General features: G+C 43.9%; 1 protein-coding gene across 6 annotated transcripts in view; it reads right to left on the reverse strand.

The window, feature by feature from the left end:
- APTX (aprataxin) overlaps positions 1 to 19822 on the reverse strand; it is a 156116-nt gene that overhangs the window by 109001 nt on the left and 27293 nt on the right. For all 6 annotated transcript variants that reach the window (XM_069740713.1, XM_069740700.1, XM_069740707.1 and 3 more), the window contains 2 exons: positions 15396 to 15740; positions 14242 to 14304 (listed from right to left, as the gene is read on the reverse strand). In XM_069740713.1, coding sequence (XP_069596814.1) covers positions 14242 to 14304; positions 15396 to 15740 — 408 coding nt within the window. The remainder of the gene's footprint in view (positions 1 to 14241; positions 14305 to 15395; positions 15741 to 19822) is intronic.

Genomic DNA, 19822 nt, shown 5'->3' on the forward strand with positions numbered 1-19822 from the left:
GGGTATTTCTCTGAGGTAAGTCAGGCTTGTATTTCTATCTTCAGGCTAGTCAGCTCCTCAGGCAGTGCCGAGTTGCATAGGTAGTTGTTAGGCGCAATCCACTGCTGCTGATAGTTGTGTGAGGATAGATCAGGTACTGCAGTCTACAGAGATTCCACGTCTCAGAGCTCGTCCTATTGTTTTTGGTTATTGCCAGATCTCTGTATGTGCGCTGATTACTGCACACTGTGTTGCCTGATTGCCAGCCATAACAGATAACCTCACAGTGATCAAAATAAAAAAAAGGTAAATGCCCCCCCCCCTTATCACCCCCATAGGTAGTAACAATAATAAAATAAAGAATTTTTTTTTTTTCCCCCACTACAGTTAGAACTAGGGTTAGGGGTAGGGTTAGGGGTAGGGTTAGGGGTAGGGTTAGGGGTAGGGTTAGGGTATTTTCAGCCATTTTAACCCTAAAAAAACTTCCTAGAAAACACACAGACTCTGCAGAGAAAACTGCATAAAAAAAACTGCACTAAAAAACGCATCAAAAAACGCATCAAAAAACGCACCAAAAAACCGCACCTGCGTTTTCTGCCAAGAGCTGCGGTTTTTAGTGCAGAAAAAACAGCAGGGAAATCAGGAACGTGTGAACATGGCCTAAAGCTTCCATCCATTGTAACGTTAATTTACACCAATTCCCATTCGTGTGCAGTGCGTAATGCTGATGTAACACACACATGACTAATTTTTTGTGCACACAAAATAGCAAAAATAAAAAAGGGACATGTGAACAGCTGATAATGGGTACATGATCTAACCATGGAACCCATGGTGAAAAAACATATGTCTGAATGAGACCGTAGAGGCAGATGCTGGCTGGCTAAGAAATCCTGCACTTGCCCTGTGTGGAGCGCTTGAACCTCCTGCACACATTCCATCCCGCATATGTAATCATCTTCATTTTAGTAATAGACAGAAACAAGAGTTTCTGAGAACACTCAGTCACAGTCAATACAGTTGCCATTAGGCAGGAGCTACAAGCACATATTTTGTACTCCAAGAACTCAGATTTCAGCAGCACTACATAACATGAAGACAGAACGCCAACTGACGTCTGTGCTATGAATTCAATATAAGAGCCCACACACTGTGTGTAAGACCTGCTGTGAGAAAGGAGGTCTACATTCCTAGTATAACTGCGGGATACATTTCTCAGGTAAGCACTAACTCAATGGCTGGCCATATAATTCATAGAAATCTGCTTTGGTCAAGCTGCAGCCATCAAAAAGAATAATGGAAGCATATAACCCCTAGTCTTGTAGGGAGTGCTATATAATAATCATGCAAGTGAAAATATACAGTGCAGAAATCAAGTATTTGATACACTCCCGATCTTGAAAGTTTTCCCACCTACAAAGAATGGAGAGGTCCATCTGACCAAGTGACCCATGCCTCCTCTGAATCATCCAGATGGTCATTGGAGAGCTTAAAATGGGCATTGACATGTTCTGGCGTGAGCAGGGGGAGCTTGTGTGTTCTGCAGGATTTTAATCCATGACGACGTAGTGTGATACTAATTGTAATGTTTGAGACTGTGGTCCCAGCTCTCTTTAGGTCATTGACCAGGTCCTCTCATGTAGTTCTGGGCTGATTCCTCAGAATCATCCGTACCCCACGAGGTGAGATCTTGCATTTTCTAATAATTGCACCAACTGTTGTTGCCTTCTCACCAAACTGCTTGACTATTGACCTGTAGCCCATCCCAGCCTTGTGAAGATCTACAATTTTGCCCCTGGTGTCCTTAGATAGCTATTTGGTCTTGGCCATAGTGGAGTGTGATTGATTGAGTGTGTGGACAGATGTTTTTTATACAGGTAACGAGTTCAAACAGGTGCTCTTAACCCCTTACTGACCTTGGACGTACTCAGTACGTCTTGGTCTGCAGGTACTTACCGACCTTAGATTTTGCGTGCACAGAGGCTGTGTGCGTGAGCGACACCAGGCGTCAGCTGATTCTAACAGCTGACACCCGGAACTCGGTGAAGGAGCAGTGCCTGCACTGTTCCCAGCACTTTAACCCCTAAATACTGCGATTACAGCATTTAGCAGGCGTGCAGAGGGAGATAGCCCCCTCTGCACTCCGACTGGCGCAACCGCAACATCATCGTGGGGCCCCGATCGTTACCACGGTCTCAGGTGCTTGTGTCAGTGCAAAGCTGACCGTTATAATCCATTGCAATGGATTATAACTGTGATCAGGCTGGTGAAAGTCATATGATAAACTAAAAGAAAAAAGTGTAAAAAAAAAAAAAATTTGAAAACAGTTTAAAAAAAAAAAAAATCACAAAATAAAAAAAATTGTACTGATTTTTTTTTTTAACATAAAAATAGAAAGCACAAATTTGGCATTGCTGCGTCCATAAGGATCAGCCCCATAAAACTGTCCCCACTAATTAACCCCTTCAGTGAACACCATAAAAAAATAAACTGAGGAAAAAACATGCTTTTTATCATATCCTGGAAAAAAAAGTGGAAAACACGATCAAAAAGATAAATGTAAATACAAATTGTATCTCTGAAAACATCATCTTGTCCCGCAAAAAACAAGCTGCCACACAGCTCCATAAGTGGAAAAATAAAAAAGTGATAGCAGTCAAAATATTTTTTCCATAAAATAGTTTTTACTTTGTAAAAGCACCAAAACATAAAAAAACAAACTATACAAATGTACTATTGCTGTAATCGTACTGACCCGAAGAATAAAGCTGCCTTATCAAATGAACCACATATGGAACGGCAATACAAAAAAAAAAAAAAATTCCTGAATTGCCGGTTTTTGTTCATTTTGTCCCCAAAAAATCAAAATAGAAAGCGGTCAAAAACTTATGTGTCTGAAAATGATCCCAATAAAAATGTCAACTCATCCCGCAAAAAACAGACCTCACATGACTGTCGGCTGAAATATGGAAAAATTATAGCTCTCAAAATATGGAGACGAATTTTTTCAATAAAAAGAGTCTTTTAGTGAGTGACAGCAGCCAAACATAAAAACCCAGATATAAATCTGGTATCGCTGTAATCGCACCGACCCGAAGAATAAAGTCGCCTAATCACGTCCTCCGCATGATGTATGGCATAAAAAATAAATAAAACCAATGTTGATTCTTTCATTATGCCTCCCAGAGATCGCAGTAAGGCTCAGCGCACATCTGAACTCTAGGGTATAAATTCTGTGACACACCTGTTGTTTCAATATGATCACTGCAACCCTAGATTAATTCATTAAAAACTGTATTTTGTATAATGGGGTCACTTATGAAGAGTTCTGCTGTTCTGCCACCTCAAGGGCTCTCCCAGTGGGTCATGGCACTGCCAAACCCTAACATCTGCACAATAATATGGTGCTTCTTCCCTTCTGAGCTTTGCACTGTGCCTGAACATGTAGGGTATTGATGCACTCAGGAGAAATTTTTACAACAAACTAAAGTCCATTTTTTCCTATTAGCCCTTAGAAAAATTAGAAATTTGGGGATAAAAACTTTTTAGTGGTAAAAATGTATTTTTTCTCCACTGCACAGTAGTATAAAAATCTGTGAGGCACATGTGGTGTCGATATGATCACTGCCCCCCAGATGAACTCATTGGGGAGTGTAGTTTGTAATACGAGGTCATATATGGGGTGTTTCTTCTGTTCTGGAAACTCAGGGGCTCTGCCAATGTAACATGGCACCCTCAAATCATTCCAGCAAAATCTGAACTCCAATTTGGCGCTTCTTCCTTTCTGAGCTTTGCACGGTGCCTCAAAAGCAGTTTTTGACCACATATGGGGTATCGTAGTACTCAGGAGAAATTGCACAATAAATTTTGGGGTCCACTTTCTCCTGCTATCCTTGTGAAAATGAAAAAACTGGGCCTAAAACATTAGTTTTGTGGGACGATTTTTATTGTTTTCATTTTCACAGATCAATGTTGTAAAATTCTGTGAAGCACCTGGGTTTTCCACTATTTAGGCATGCCAAGATTTCTCCAGACACGAAAGCCGAACAAGACTCCATCAAAGTCTGCATTCAAAAACGTCACTCCTTCCTTTTCGGGCCCTGCCATCTGCGCAAACAGTAGTTTTTCCCCACAATTGGGGTGTCTCTGGTGTACTCATGAGAAATTGCAGAACAAATTGTATGGTGCAACTTCTGTTACCCTTATGAAAATGCTAAATTTTGGGGAAAAACATTTTTGTGGGGAAAATGATTTTTTTTATTTTCATGGCTAAGCGCTATAAACTTCTGAAAAGCACCTAGGATTCAAGGTGGTCACCACACATCTAGATAAGTTCCTCGATGGGTCTAGTTTCCAAAATGAGGGTCACTTGTGGCAGGTTTCCACTGTTTAGGCACATCAGGGGCTCTCCAAAAGTGACATGGCGTCAGCTAATTATTTCAGCAAATTTTGCATTCAAAAAGTCAAATGGCGCTCTGTACCTTTCGAGCCTTGCCATGCACCCAAACAATGCTTTTCCCCCACACATAGGGTATTGGAATTCTCAAAATAAATTGCACAACAAATTTTGGGGTCCATTTTTTTCCTGTTACCCTCGTGAAATTCCACACTCCATTAATTCCTGTAAAGCACCTGAAGGGTTAATAAACTTCTTGAATGTGGTTTTGAGTACCTTGAGGGGTGCAGTTTTTAGAATGGTATCACATTAGGGTATTTTCTGTCACATAGACCCCTCAAAGTCACTTCAAATGTGATGTGGTCCCTAGAGAAAATGGTTTTCTAAATTTTGTTGAAAAAATTATAAATTGCTGGTGAACTTTTAACCCTTATAACTTCCTAACAAAAAAAATGATTCAAAAATTGTGATGATGTAAAGTAGATATGTGGGAAATGTTGTTTATTAACTATTTTGTGTGACATATCTCTCTGATTTAAAAACATACAAATTAAAAGTTTTAAAATTGCAAATTCTTTTTTCTTTTTACAAATAAACACAAAATTTCACCACTACCATGAAGTACAATATGTCATGAAAAACAGTCTCAGAATCATCTGGATCCGTTGAAGCGTTCCAGAGTTACCTCATAAAGGGACAGTGGTCAGAAATGAAAAATGTTGCCTGGTCATGAAGGTGCAAACAGGCTTGTTGGGTAGAGGGGTAATAACAGGTAATGAGTACAGAGTAGGAGGGCTTTTTAAAGAAATACTAACTGGTCCGTGAGAGCCAAAATTCTTGCTGGTTTGTTGTTGGTGGGAAAACTTGCCTAAGTGGCAGGGTATCAAATACTTATTTTTGCCCACTGAATTTGATTACTTTTTTCATATTGATTCATATTTATTTATCTTATCCAAGTAGATCCAAGACTGTGTACTGAATAATTAGTGGAACACAAGATTTTTCTGATAAATGACAAAATTCCAGCTACATGCAGCTATCACTAGCTCGGATCTTTGGGGCTTCCGTAATACAATTCATACATAGCGCACAGAAAAAGCCCCAACTCTCCTTCCGGTAGCGACTGACACAGACATTTCATTGATTGTGCAGCTGTTCAGTATGCACGCTTAGGGATATTACCACTAAATTCCTACATTTTTTATAACTCTAACACTTTTCTCAGATGCTATTCATGTTAGAGGTTGCAAATGCATTTAGGTCTGTGGGAGGGTCAGTTTATTTGCCAGTTTCTAAAGAGAGGGCCTGGTACAAGGCATAACGCAGCACAGGGGCAGACACACCATTGGTGCAACCTCTGCAGCCACATAGGGGTCTGAGAGGTAAGGGGGCCACTTCCACATCCAAAACAGCAATCAAGCTTCTGTTGCTGGTGCATTATTGAAGTACAAAGGGCCCATATACTGTTCTTGGACAGGAGCCCTTTTCTAACTGTGCCCATCCACCACTGGTGCAGCATGAAAATAATCTTACTCACTGTGCTGCCTCCTGGGCTCAACTACAATGCTTTGTCTGCTTGTAAGCCTCGCCAAAACCCTGCTCCTACTGTTAGCTCCTAAGCAGTAGGTCTTCTGCCATCTACACATCAAATAAGTGTGCAGTCATTGTCTGTGCAGGTTTTCCAGAGACCTATGACAATGGCAGCTTGTAAACAAATTGGTCAAGAAAACTAAAGATGACTGAAAAAGAAATAAAGGGGTGAAGGATTGAGCTACAAAAAAATGCATATAAAAATGACGGCACTATATACAGAGAGCTCTTAGGTGCAGACAAGTTTTACTAAGTACCCAAAACCTAGTATATACATCATAGCAAGTAGTATGCCAAGTACAATAAAGTATTGGTATTTTAGGTAGCAGCTTCTTGGGTGTTTCCATCCTCTTTAAAGAGTTTATTGTGCAAACTGAGAGTAATGTATTAATTTTCACCCAAATATTTTTAATAAATAGTCACAACCAGCATCCAGGCATAAATACAATGACCGCGATTTACCAAAGCGATTATGCTGACGATCTTTGGCGTACCTTACGCCAGTAATCTTATGTAAAATTATTGACGTATCGCACGGAAGCACACACCATTTTTCAGAAGTGCCTGATTCATTAAGGCTAAGTTCACATTGCGTTAGTTCAGTCCGTTCAAAGCAAACGTTAAACGGACTGCACTAACGCAAGTGCCGACTTTGGCACAGCGCTAGCGCAGATGGAGCATCTGCTAGCTCCATCTGTGCTAGCAGTGCGCTAGCAGTGACGGACCCGGAAACGCTGCAGCCCGCGTCTCGGGTCCGTCACTCAATGATGGCACATCGCTAGCGCACGTCCATTGTGGGCATGCGCTAGCGATGCGTCCGCCATTGAAAGCAATGGCGGCATTAACGGACTACGTTACACCGTGTTATGCCGCGGTGTAACGTAGTCCGTTAAACGGGTCACACGAACGCAGTGTGAACCCAGCCTAAGGCTAGCTTCACAATAGCGTTCGGCAGGGCTGTGGACTTCCTGTTAAGCCCCGCCCACTGCCGCGCCTCATCCTTCAGCTCCGCCTACGTCAGCATGCGTCCTGAGTATCTAATGTTAAATATAGGGAACGCAGGGTGCATGCCGACATAGGTGGAGCTGAAGAGGCGTGGCAGTGGGCGGGGCTTAACGGAGGAAGTCCGCAGCCCTGCCGAACGCTAGTGTGAAGCTAGCCTAAAAAGTATGCACCTGTTAACCCCTTCATGACCCAGCCTATTTTAACCTTAATGTACTGGCCGTTTTTTGCAATTCTGACCATGTCCCTTTATGAGGTAATAACTCGGGAACGCTTCAACGGATCGTAACGGTTCTGAGATTGTTTTTTCGTGACATATTGGGCTTCATGTTAGTGGTAAATTTAGGTCAATAATTTTTGCGTTTGTGAAAAAAAATGGAAATTTGGCTAAAATTTTGAAAATTTCGCAATTTTCAAATTTTTTATTTTTATTCTGTTAAACCAGAGAGTTATGTGACACAAAATAGTTAATAAATAACATTTCCCACATGTCTACTTTACATCAGCACAATTTTGGAAAGAACATTTTTTTTTGCTAGGAAGTTATAAGGGTTAAAATTTGACCAGCAATTTCTCATTTTTACAAAGAAATTTACAAAACCACTTTTTTTTTTTGTGACTACCTCACATTTGAAGTCAGTTTGAGGGGTCTGTATGGCTGAAAATACCCAAAAGTGACACCATTCTAAAAACTGAACCCCTCAAGGTACTCAAAACCACATTGAAGAAGTTTATTAACCCTTCAGGTACTTCACAGCAGCAGAAGCAACATGGAAGGAAAAAATGAACATTTAACTTTTTAGTCACAAAAATGATGTTTTAGCAACAATTTTTTTATTTTCCCAAGGGTAAAAAGAGAAACTGGACCCCAAACGTTATTGTACAATTTGTCCTGAGTACGCCGATACCTCATATGTGGGGGGGAACCACTGTCTGGGCGCACGACAGGGCTCTGAAGGGAAGGAGCGCCATTTGACTTTTTAAATAAAAAATTGGCTCCAATCTTTAGCGGACACCATGTCGCGTTTGGAGAGCCCCTGTGTGCCTAAATATTGGAGCTTCCCCACAAGTGACCCCATTTTCGAAACTAGACCCCCCAAGGAACTTATCTAGATGCATAGTGAACACTTTGAACCCCCAGGTGCTTCACAAATTGATCCGAAAAAATGAAAAAGTACTTTTTTTTCACAAAAAATTACATTTAGCCTCAATTTGTTCATTTCCACATGGGCAACAGGATAAAATGGATCCTAAAATTTATTGGGCAATTTCTCCTGAGTACACTGATACCTCACATGTGGGGGTAAACCACTGTTTGGGCACGCGGCAGGGCTCGGAAGGGAAGGAGTGCCATTTGACTTTTTGAATGAAAAATTAGCTCCAATCGTTAGCGGACACCATGTCGCGTTTGGAGAGCCCCTGTGTGCCTAAATATTGGAGCTCCCCCACATGTGACCCCATTTTGGAAACTAGACCTCCCATGGAACTAATCTAGATGTGTGGTGAGCACTTTAAACCCCCAAGTGCTTCATATAAGTTTATAACGCAGAGCCGTGAAAATAAAAAATTATTTTTCTTTCCTGAAAAATTATTTTTTAGCCTGCAATTTTTTATTTTCACAAGAGTAACAGGAGAAATTGGACCCCAAAAGTTGTTTTCCAGTTTGTCCTGAGTACGCTGATGCCCCATATGTGGGGGGGAACCACTGTTTGGGCACACATCGGGGCTCAGAAGGGAAGTAGTGACTTTTGAAATGCAGACTTTGATGGAGTGGTCTGCAGGCGTCACGTTTCGTTTGCAGAGCCCCTGATGTGCCTAAACAGTAGAAACCCCCCACAAGTGACCACATTTTGGAAACTAGACCCCCCAAGGAACTTATCTAGATATGTGGTGAGCACTTTCAATCCCCAAGTGCTTCACAGAAGTTTACAACGCAGAGGCGTGAAAATAAAAAATCTTTTTTCTTTCCTTAAAAAAGATGTTTTAGCAAGAAATTTTTTTATTTTCACAAGTGTAACAAAAGAAATTAGACCCCAATAGTTGTTGCCCAGTTTGTCCTGAGTATACTGATACCCAATATGTGGGGGTAAACCACTGTTTGGGCACACGTCGGGGCTCAGAAGGGAAGTAGTGACTTTGGAAATGCAGACTTTGATGGAATGGTCTGCGGGCATCACATTGTGTTTGCAGAGCCCCTGGTGTGCCTAAACAGTAGAAACCCCCCACAAGTGACCCCATTTTGGAAACTAGACCCCCCAAGGAACTTATCTAGATGTGTTGTGAGCACTTTCAACCCCCAAGTGCTTCACAGAAGTTTATAACGCAGAGCCGTGAAAATAAAAAAATAATTTTTCTTTCCTCAAAAATTATGTTTTAGCAAGCAATTTTTTATTTTCGCAAGGGGAACAGGAGAAATTGCACCCCAATAGTTGTTGCCCAGTTTGTCCTGAGTATGCTGGTACCCCATATGTGGGGATAAACCACTGTTTGTGTGCACGTCGGGGCTCGGAAGAAGGGAGCACCATTTGACTTTTTGAACGCAAGATTGGCTGGAATCAATGGTGGCGCCATGTTGCGTTTGGAGACCCCCGATGTGCCTAAACAGTGGAAACCCCTCAATTCTAACTTAAACACTAACCCTAACATACCCCTAACCCTTATCCCAACTGTAGCCATAACCCTAATCACAACCCTAACCCCAGCACACCCCTAACCACAACCCTAAACCCAACACACCCGTAACCCTAATCCCAACCCTAACCACAACTTTAACCCCAACACACCCCTAACCCTATCCAGAAGCTAATCTTAACCCTATTTCCAACCCTAGCCCTAATTCTAACCCTAACTCTAATTCCAACCCTAACCCTAAGGCTATGTGCCCACGTTGCGGATTCGTGTGAGATTTTTCCGCACGATTTTTGAAAAATCTGCAGGTAAAAGGCACTGCGTTTTACCTGCGGATTTACAGCGGATTTCCAGTGTTTTTTTGTGCGGATTTCACCTGCGGATTCCTATTGAGGAACAGGGGTAAAACGCTGCGGAATCCGCACAAAATTGACATGCTGCGGAAAATACAACGCAGCGTTTCCGCACGGTATTTTCCGCACCATGGGCACAGCGGATTTGGTTTTCCATAGGTTTACATGGTACTGTAAACCTGATGGAAAACTGCTACGAATTCACAGCAGCCAATCCGCTGCGGATCCGCGGCCAATCCGCTGCGGATCCGCAGCCAAATCCGCACCGTGTGCACATACCCTAACCCTAGCCCTAAACCTAGTTCTAACCCTAACCCTAGTGGAAAAAGAAAAAAAAATATATTTTCTTTATTTTATTATTGTCCCTACCTATGGGGGTGATAAAGGGGGGTGGTCATTTACTATTTTTTTTATATTTTGATCGCTGTGATAGAACCTATCACAGCGATCAAAATGTACTTGTAACGAATCTGCCGGCCGGCAGATTCAGCAAGCGCACTGCGCATGCGCCCGCCATTTTGGAAGATGGCGGCGCCCAGGGAGAAGACAGACAGACACCGGGAGGACCGGTAAGTATGAGGGGGGAGATCTGAGCATGGGGGGGTGGATCGGAGGACGGGGGGATGGCATCGGAGCACGGGGGGAGCAGACAGGACGACGGAGGGGAGCGGAGCACCAGACGGAGGGGAGCGGAGCACCAGACGGAGGGGAGCGGAGCACCAGACGGAGGGGAGCGGAGCACCAGACGGAGGGGAGCGGAGCACCAGACGGAGGGGAGCGGAGCACCAGACGGAGGGGAGCGGAGCACCAGACGGAGGGGAGCGGAGCACCAGACGGAGGGGAGCGGAGCACCAGACGGAGGGGAGCGGAGCACCAGACGGAGGGGAGCGGAGCACCAGACGGAGGGGAGCGGAGCACCAGACGGAGGGGAGCGGAGCACCAGACGGAGGGGAGCGGAGCACCAGACGGAGGGGAGCGGAGCACCAGACGGAGGGGAGCGGAGCACCAGACGGAGGGGAGCGGAGCACCAGACGGAGGGGAGCGGAGCACCAGACGGAGGGGAGCGGAGCACCAGACGGAGGGGAGCGGAGCACCAGACGGAGGGGAGCGGAGCACCAGACGGAGGGGAGCGGAGCACCAGACGGAGGGGAGCGGAGCACCAGACGGAGGGGAGCGGAGCACCAGACGGAGGGGAGCGGAGCACCAGACGGAGGGGAGCGGAGCACCAGACGGAGGGGAGCGGAGCACCAGACGGAGGGGAGCGGAGCACCAGACGGAGGGGAGCGGAGCACCAGACGGAGGGGAGCGGAGCACCAGACGGAGGGGAGCGGAGCACCAGACGGAGGGGAGCGGAGCACCAGACGGAGGACCGGGGAGGAGATCGGTGGCGGCGGGGGGTACATCAGTGTTTCCAGCCATGGCCGATGATATTGCAGCATCGGCCATGGCTGGATTGTAATATTTCACCAGTTTTTTAGGTGAAATATTACAAATCGCTCTGATTGGCTGTTGAAAGTGAAACTGCCAATCAGAGCGATCGTAGCTACGGGGGGAGGGAGAGGGGGTGAAGCTAAAGTACCACTCCCCCTGTCCCTGCAGATCGAGTGAAATTGGAATTAACCCTTTCACCCGATCTGCAGGGTCGCGATCTTTCCATGACGCCACATAGGCGTCACAGGTCGGATTGGCACCGACTTTCATGACGCCTACGTAGCGTCAAAGGTCGGGAAGGGGTTAATGAAACAAGAGCCTCGCACTCCAGCATCCTCCTTATCAAGACCAGCATGAACTTTACCGGTGACTCGGGACCATAATTTCCAAATAGCCCTCTACATTTGACTTTTTATAACTGCAAAACTAAACTATCCAATATAAATGAAATACACCCTCAGGCTTCTTTCATACAGTAAACATAACACTAAGGTCATATGTATCCCAGTAAAAGAAGAGAACCGTGCTATAATAGATATCAAAAGGTATATGTTTATTAGGGAAAAATGCAATGTGAGGACATGATCACTGAGCTAGCCTGTACTGATGTTTTCATTGATGTGAAGTGAGCCGTGCTAATTAGCACACACTCGCACTGTATCTACTCACTGATGACAGCGGTGTGTTCCGGTCCCTTTTTTCTAGCACAGAGTGACGAAACTGAGGAGAGGCAGTATTTCAAAAGTGAGCTGAGCAGGGGATCCAAGGTGGCACCGCGGTGCCTGCACCCAAAGTGAAACAAGGACAGACAGCCATACATCAAAAAGAAGCCAGACTGGAGCGGTTAACCAGGTCTACCTCTCTAGATTATGGAAGGAGCTCCAGAGTAGAACCAACGCAGTCAGCACAAGACCAGGCTCAGAAAGGAAAAAGATCTGCACAATCAGGACAGCAAGGTATGATTAACACCCTGCATACTGTTAATGAGGACTCTGACGTAAGTCAAGCTGCAGGGCTAAAGTAGCAGGGATCCCCACAGAAAGAGTCGGACTGCTGTACCTGTTCAATGACTAAAAAGCTCACTCTCACTGATGTAATGTCAGCAACAGGGATATGCAATAAATTCCTGAATAATATTGTATTCCAAGTGGGGTGCATTAAAGAGGATGTGGCCACTGTGAGACAATCTACGGAAACAGGCTGAGAGAACCACTGAATTAGAGGAGAGAGTGAAATGGATGATATGCTCTGGTCTATGAAAAAGGACATACAGCAATATGGAAGAGCCTTAGCAAATATTCGTGCACAACAGGATGATCTGGAGAACCGGTTACGCCAGAGTAATATACATTTGATGTTTTAACATGACACAGCAGAGGGAAATAGGCCCATTGAATTCTTTGGAGACTGGATACTGAAAACATTTGGGAAAGTGTAGCGTCTGCCGGCATCTTCGCATAGTTCCCCTTCTCTCAACCATGCAGGGATGCTGGCTTACTCACCACCACGGCACCAACATGGTCCTCGACGTGCTCCTGCTTCCTCGGTTGTGTGCGCGCGCCATCGGGAACTGCCTAGTTCTCTGCTTTTAAAGGGACAGCGCGTGCACATGATAAAATGCCCCCAGTTGTCAGCTGGGAGGCATTTAGTTAATGTTAACACCTGCTAGATGTCTCCTAGCCAATAGCTGTGAGGCATCTTGAATAAAACGGGACCCTGGGAGGTGTCTAAGCAACCTCTATAGTTACTTTTTTAATTTTGCCAGGTCCCCCCGTCCCTAGTCTGTTAATGTTTACCATATCCTGTGTCCTGTTAGTCCACTATAGTCTTTGTTCCTGTGTCCGCTTCAGGGGTGTCCGTATCCTTAAACCGCATTGGCGGTACCTGAAATGTTTCCCGAGACCAGTGTGTCTAACCAGTCCCTGTGGCCATCCTGTTGGCACAGTCTGAACCTGTCCCTGTGGCCGTCCCCGCTGCTTCTGGAGACTGCACAGTCTGAATTTTTCCCAGTGACTGTCTGGCCTTTTGTGTCTAGAAATCTGGATTAACGACTTAGATCAGTTGCTACTGCCGGACACCATCCTGGAGTGGCACCTGGCAGCTACCTGCCGCACAAGCCTGACCTCACCACTAGAGGTTCCAGTGAACACCAAGGTAGCGGCTTAGTCAAGTGCCTTCCAGGGTAGGTCCGGCCTGTGGCACAGTGGGTACATGAACCACATGCGTGAGTAACAGAGAGATAATCTGATCCCACTATTTGCTATAGAACGTGCCCATCGTGTTCCAACTAGACCAGTGATCATGAAGATCCTACTCTACATGGGCAAGGATATAATACTCTGTATGGCGAGAAATATTTTTGACTTATCAGTTGATGGACACAAGATCTCCTTATTTCCTGATTACTAAGTTGAGGTCCAGAAAAAAAAAAAAAAGAGCCCAGCTCCTGGACATTAATCAGAGACTTTACCAAATAAACAACTCTCCAGTTGTTGGAGAGGTAATAACAGGGTTCAACAACAGTGTACGTCTTGAGAAATATGTTCACCAGAAAATCATTTCCCTTTATTTGTTCTGAGGGCATGAAGTGAGGCGGAAGAAGCGCCCCCAGAAGAATCTATGAAAAACGAGTGTTGGGGGGGGGGACACTGTGGCCGAGATCCCTAATGCATAAGGTCTAAAAAAGACTCAACATATGCACAGCTAGTCATTTTGACATTGCAAGGCATGTGTTCATTATTTTTGGCATTTCTTTAGCGCTTGTCCAAGCGGGTTCCTGAGCGGACTCGCCTCGAAAAGACGTGGTGTGCACATACCCTAAAGGAAGTTTTTCCACAGTATTAATATATAAATGAGTAGCACCTGCATACTTGGATCCTCCATAGAAACCTTTAACCCTTGACTCCAGTGTCCATGGCTTTTAACCTATTGCATTAACAAAAAGTACAAATTAGTATAAAGCAAAAAGTAACAAAGCATTTATGTATGTGCGTATAATAATGAATTATATCAATCAGTGTTGAAAAAAATATATAATTTCATTGCATTTAACAAAATGTTCTGAGTCTATAGAAATCCATAGAATTAGACCAGTCACTCATTGCAATGACAAAACTAAAAAATGACAAAACTAAACAGCTCTAAAGCTCAGGACCGCTTGCCGTCAGCTATCCACTTTACACCTCTAACATTTTCAGGCTGGTTCTCCCAGAAGTGAAATCGACAGGAACGAGACAGAAATGGAAAATCAGTTTACCACTAGTGCATTCCATGGGTTCATTTAAGGATGAGAATATTAGATATCCAGGTAGGAAGAACGTAGGCTTATTGCCCACGATCAGTATTTTTGCTGCATCAATCAAGCAGTTAAATCAGCATGTGCTCACTGAACAATGCAAATTTACAGCATCCAGTACATTCTATTGTGGAAATCTCTTGATGTGGAGACGTTGCGGCTTGGAAACACGAACCGCGGCTCAGTTTACACAGCGTCAAACAGAAGCACAGTGGGCATCGGATCTCTATAAATCCCATCCACTGCGCCTGTATAGTAGAACGCAGGGTTCTGGACGCAGGGCAGGTAAGATGCCTAAAAATGCTGCTATTCTGGATTATGGGCATGTACCCTTACTCATCCGATTAAAAACTTTTAGTATATACTGTACATCATTTTCTTCACACGTACAAAATATTGGTATGCTCGTGTCTTTTCCGTACACTACAATAAAACAATATAAAAACATGTGTCAAACATAGATAGTATAATAGAATATGATACCATGTCAAAAGGATTTAAAAAAAATCTTGAATTGCTGTTTTTTGTTCATTCTGCCTCTGAAAAATCGGAATAGAAAGCGATTAAAAAATGTTATATGACCGAAAATGGTACCAATAAAAACGTCAAGTTGTCCCTGCAAAAAACAAACCCACATAACTGTTGGCAGTAATTGATCTGTAACTGTTGTAACATTGATCTTCTAACGTGATCTCTTTGACATGTCTTGTAGAATACAAACCTCTGACATCTGCTGCGGCGTCTCTTTACTCTTGTTGTTGCTCATTTCATCACTAGGTTCTGATTTGAGGCATTTCCTCGACTTTTCCAAGTCATTATTTTGTGGGCTATCAAGGGACCTTTTGTTTACACTTTTTATGACCTCTGGGCTATCCTTTGCAGTGGAGGTTACACTTTTTATGGTTTTTGGGCTATCCTTTGCAGTGAAGGTTCTTGCTTCTTTAATAAACTCTACTGTGTAAGGATACAATCCATTTACTATATATAATATGTGACCAGGCTTTAATTTGACTTCTTGACTTTTACCGATGTCCACCAAGTCAACACTGCTAGGGTTTGCTCCTATCTAAAACAAAAAAGTTAAAAGTAAAAAATTAATGTCTTAAGAAAAAATCAATGTTATCTACAAGTATTTTATAATAGCCATTGGAAGCCAATGACTATAGAGAAAAGAATGAATGACGGCAGTGAATGAAAATCAATTTGAGGTACATTGGGCTGGCGCCTACGTCAGTACTCCTTGGAAGCAAGACCAGGGCAGTGTACGTTTCCTCGTCCGGCTCTTGTACAACGGCATGTTGGGTTCCTCTGAGGTTTACAAGGCCACGTGACATCATGATATAGTGGCAGCCTCAAATACAAAAGGAGCCCAGGATGATGGCATTAGAATGCTGGTCAATGACGTTTGCACAGCCCTAGTCCAGCTGCCATGGTTCTGCCAAAGTGGATGCCACACCAGGATCCTGTGAATTTTTGCTCATCTATAACTGCAAATATAATGCATTGTTCTAAGACCTCTACAGAATAAAGTCTATTCACAATTTCAGGATTGTACAAAGATGCCACATTAAAATGTGTGCCAACATTCCTCATCCCATACATGTGAAGAGTATATGTAAACCCTCTTTATATGCTACTAAAAGGGAATCTGTATGTACCCCTCTTTAAACGCTACTAAAAGGGAATCTGTATGTACCCCTCTTTAAACGCTACTAAAAGAGAATCTGTCAGCAGATTTTAGCCACCTAATCTGAGAGCAGCTTATTGTAAAGACAAAGACTTTAAAGGGAATCTGTCACCCCAAAATTGGCCTATAGACTAAGGCCACCGGCATCAGAGACTTATTCTATAATGCTGTAGATAAGCCCCGAAAGATAAATAAAGGTTATATTATACTCACCCAGGGGTGGTCCCGGTACGGTGCGGTGCCGGTCCCGGTCCGATGGGCGTCGTGGTCCGGGTCCAGCGCCTCCCATCTTCATACGATGTCGTCCTCTTCTTTTCTTCCTGCCGCGGCTCCGGCGCAGGCGTACTTTGTCTGTTGAGGGCAGAGCAAAGTACTGAAGTGCGCAGGCAGCGGGAAAGGTCAGAGAGGCCCGGCGCCTGAGCACTGCAGTACTTTGCTCTGCCCTCAACAGGGCAGATAAAGTAAGCCTGTGCAGGAGCCGTGGCAGTATGACAAGAAGAGGACAACATCGTATGAAGATGAGAGGCGCTGGACCCGGATCGCGACGCCCACTGCAGCGGGACCGTCCCTGGGTGAGAATAATCTAACCTGTTTTTCTTATCTTTCAAGATACATCGGGGGCTTATCTACAGCATTCCAGAATGCTGTAGATAAGCCCCTGATGCCGTTGGCCTTAGTTTATACGCCAATTTTGGGGTGACAGATTCCCTTTAATTCCAGCTTTGTGTCACTTACTGCGCTGCTTGCTTTAGTTTTGATATCACTGTTTTAGCACTAGGTGATTATCACTGCACAACTAGTAAACCTGCTGCCACGTAATCCTCCATTTTCAAGAGCTCTGTGTAACTTTGCCTCCACCACATATTGGCAGCTTTCTGTCTATGCACAGTACACACAAAAAGCTGCCAAATAGTGGTGTGGGCGGGGTTATACAGAGCTCAGCTTTCAGAGAACTGGTAGACCTGCAGCAGATGAAACAGGGTTTTTAATCAAAACTACAATAGGAAGTGCAATAAGTGATAAAGTGCTCTGCTAACCTGGTAACATTTCTTTTAACCCCTTCATGACCCAGCCTATTTTGACCTTAAAGACCTTGCCGTTTTTTGCAATTCTGACCAGTGTCCCTTTATGAGGTAATAACTCAGGAACGCTTCAATAGATCCTAGCGGTTCTGAGATTGTTTTTTCGTGACATATTGGGCTTCGTGTTAGTGGTAAATTTAGGTCAATAAATTCTGTGTTTATTTGTGATAAAAACGGAAATTTGGCGAAAATTTTGAAAATGTCGCAATTTTCACATTTTGAATTTTTACTCTGTTAAACCAGAGAGTTATGTGACACAAAATAGTTAATAAATAACATTTCCCACACGTCTACTTTACATCAGCACAATTTTGGAAACAAAATTTTTTTTTGCTAGGAAGTTATAAGGGTTAAAATTTGACCAGCGATTTCTCATTTTTACAACGAAATTTACAAAACCATTTTTTTGAGGGACCACCTCACATTTGAAGTCAGTTTGAGGGGTCTATATGGCTGAAAATACCCAAAAGTGACACCATTCTAAAAACTGCACCCCTCAAGGTGCACAAAACCACATTCAAGAAGTTTATTAACCCTTCAGATGCTTCACAGCAGCAGAAGCAACATGGAAGGAAAAAATGAACATTTAACTTTTTAGTCACAAAAATGATTTTTCAGCAACAATTTTTTTATTTTCCCAATGGTAAAAGGAGAAACTGAACAACGAAAGTTGTTGTCCAATTTGTCCTGAGTACGCTGATACCTCATATGTGGGGGTAAGCCACTGTTTGGGCGCACGGCAGGGCTTGGAAGGGAAGGAGCGCCATTTGACTTTTTGAATGAAAAATTGGCTGCACTCTTTAGCGGACACCATGTCACGTTTGGAGAGACCCTGTGTGCCTAAACATTGGAGCTCCCCCACAAGTGACCCCATTTTGGAAACTGGACCCCCCCAAGGAACTTATCTAGATGCCTAGTGAGCCCTTTAAACCCCCAGGTGCTTCACAAATTGATCCGTAAAAATGAAAAAGTACTTTTCACAAAAAATTTCTTTTCGCCTCAATTTTTTCATTTTCACATGGGCAACAGGATAAAATGGATCCAAAAAATTTGTTGAGCAATTTCTCCCGAGTACGCCGATACCTCAAATGTGGGGGTAAACCACTGTTTGGGCACACGGCAAGGCTCGGAAGGGAAGGCGCGCCTTTTGACTTTTTGAATGGAAAATTAGCTCCAATTGTTAGCGGACACCATGTCGCGTTTGGAGAGCCCCTGTGTGCCTAAACATTGGAGCTCCCCCACAAGTGACCCCATTTTGGAAACTAGACCCCCCCAAGGAACTTATCTAGATGCATACTGAGCACTTTAAACCCCCAGGTGCTTCACAGAAGTTTATAATGCAGAGCCATGAAAATCAAAAATAATTTTTCTTTTCTCAAAAATGATTTTTTAGCCTGGAATTTCCTATTTTGCCAATGGTAATAGGAGAAATTGGACCACAAGTGTTGTTGTCCAGTTTGTCCTGAGTACGCAGATACCCCATATGTGGGGGTAAACCACTGTTTGGGCGCACGGCAGGGCTCAGAAGGGAAGGCACGCCATTTGGCTTTTTAAATGGAAATTAGCTCCAATCATTAGCGGACACCATGTCGCGTTTGGAGAGCCCCTGTGTGCCTAAACATTGGAGATCCCCCACAAATGACCCCATTTTGGAAACTAGACCCCCAAAGGAACTAATCTAGATGTGTGGTGAGCACTTTGAACCCTCAAGTGCTTCACAGAAGCTTATAACGCAGAGCCGTGAAAATAATAAGTACGTTTTCTTTCCTCAAAAATAATTTTTTAGCCCAGAATTTTTTATTTTCCCAAGGGTTACAGGAGATATTGGACCACAAAAGTTGTTGTCCAGTTTCTCCTGAGTAAGCGGATACCCCATGTGTGGGGGTAAACCACTGTTTGGGCACACGTCGGGGCTCAGAAGGGAAGTAGTGACTTTTGAAATGCAGACTTTGATGGAATGGTCTGCGGACGTCACGTTGCGTTTGCAGAGCCCCTGGTGTGCCTAAACAGTAGAAACCCCCCACAAGTGACCCCATTTTGGAAACTAGACCCCCAAGGAACTTATCTAGATATGTGGTGAGCACTTTGAACCCCCAAGTGCTTCACAGACATTTACAACGCAGAGCCGTGAAAATAAAAAATCATTTTTCTTTCCTCAAAAATGATGTTTTAGCAAGCAATTTTTTATTTTCTCAAGGGTAACAGGAGAAATTGGACCCCAATAATTGTTGCGCAGTTTGTCCTGAGTATGCTGGTACCCCATATGTGGGGGTAAACCACTGTTTGGGCGCACGTCGGGGCTCGGAAGTGAGGGAGCACCATTTGACCTTTTGAATACAAGATTGGCTGGAATCAATGGTGGCGCCATCTTGCGTTTGG

This window comes from Ranitomeya imitator, chromosome 1 (genome assembly GCF_032444005.1).
Source record: "Ranitomeya imitator isolate aRanImi1 chromosome 1, aRanImi1.pri, whole genome shotgun sequence".
Lineage (NCBI taxonomy): Eukaryota > Metazoa > Chordata > Amphibia > Anura > Dendrobatidae > Ranitomeya > Ranitomeya imitator.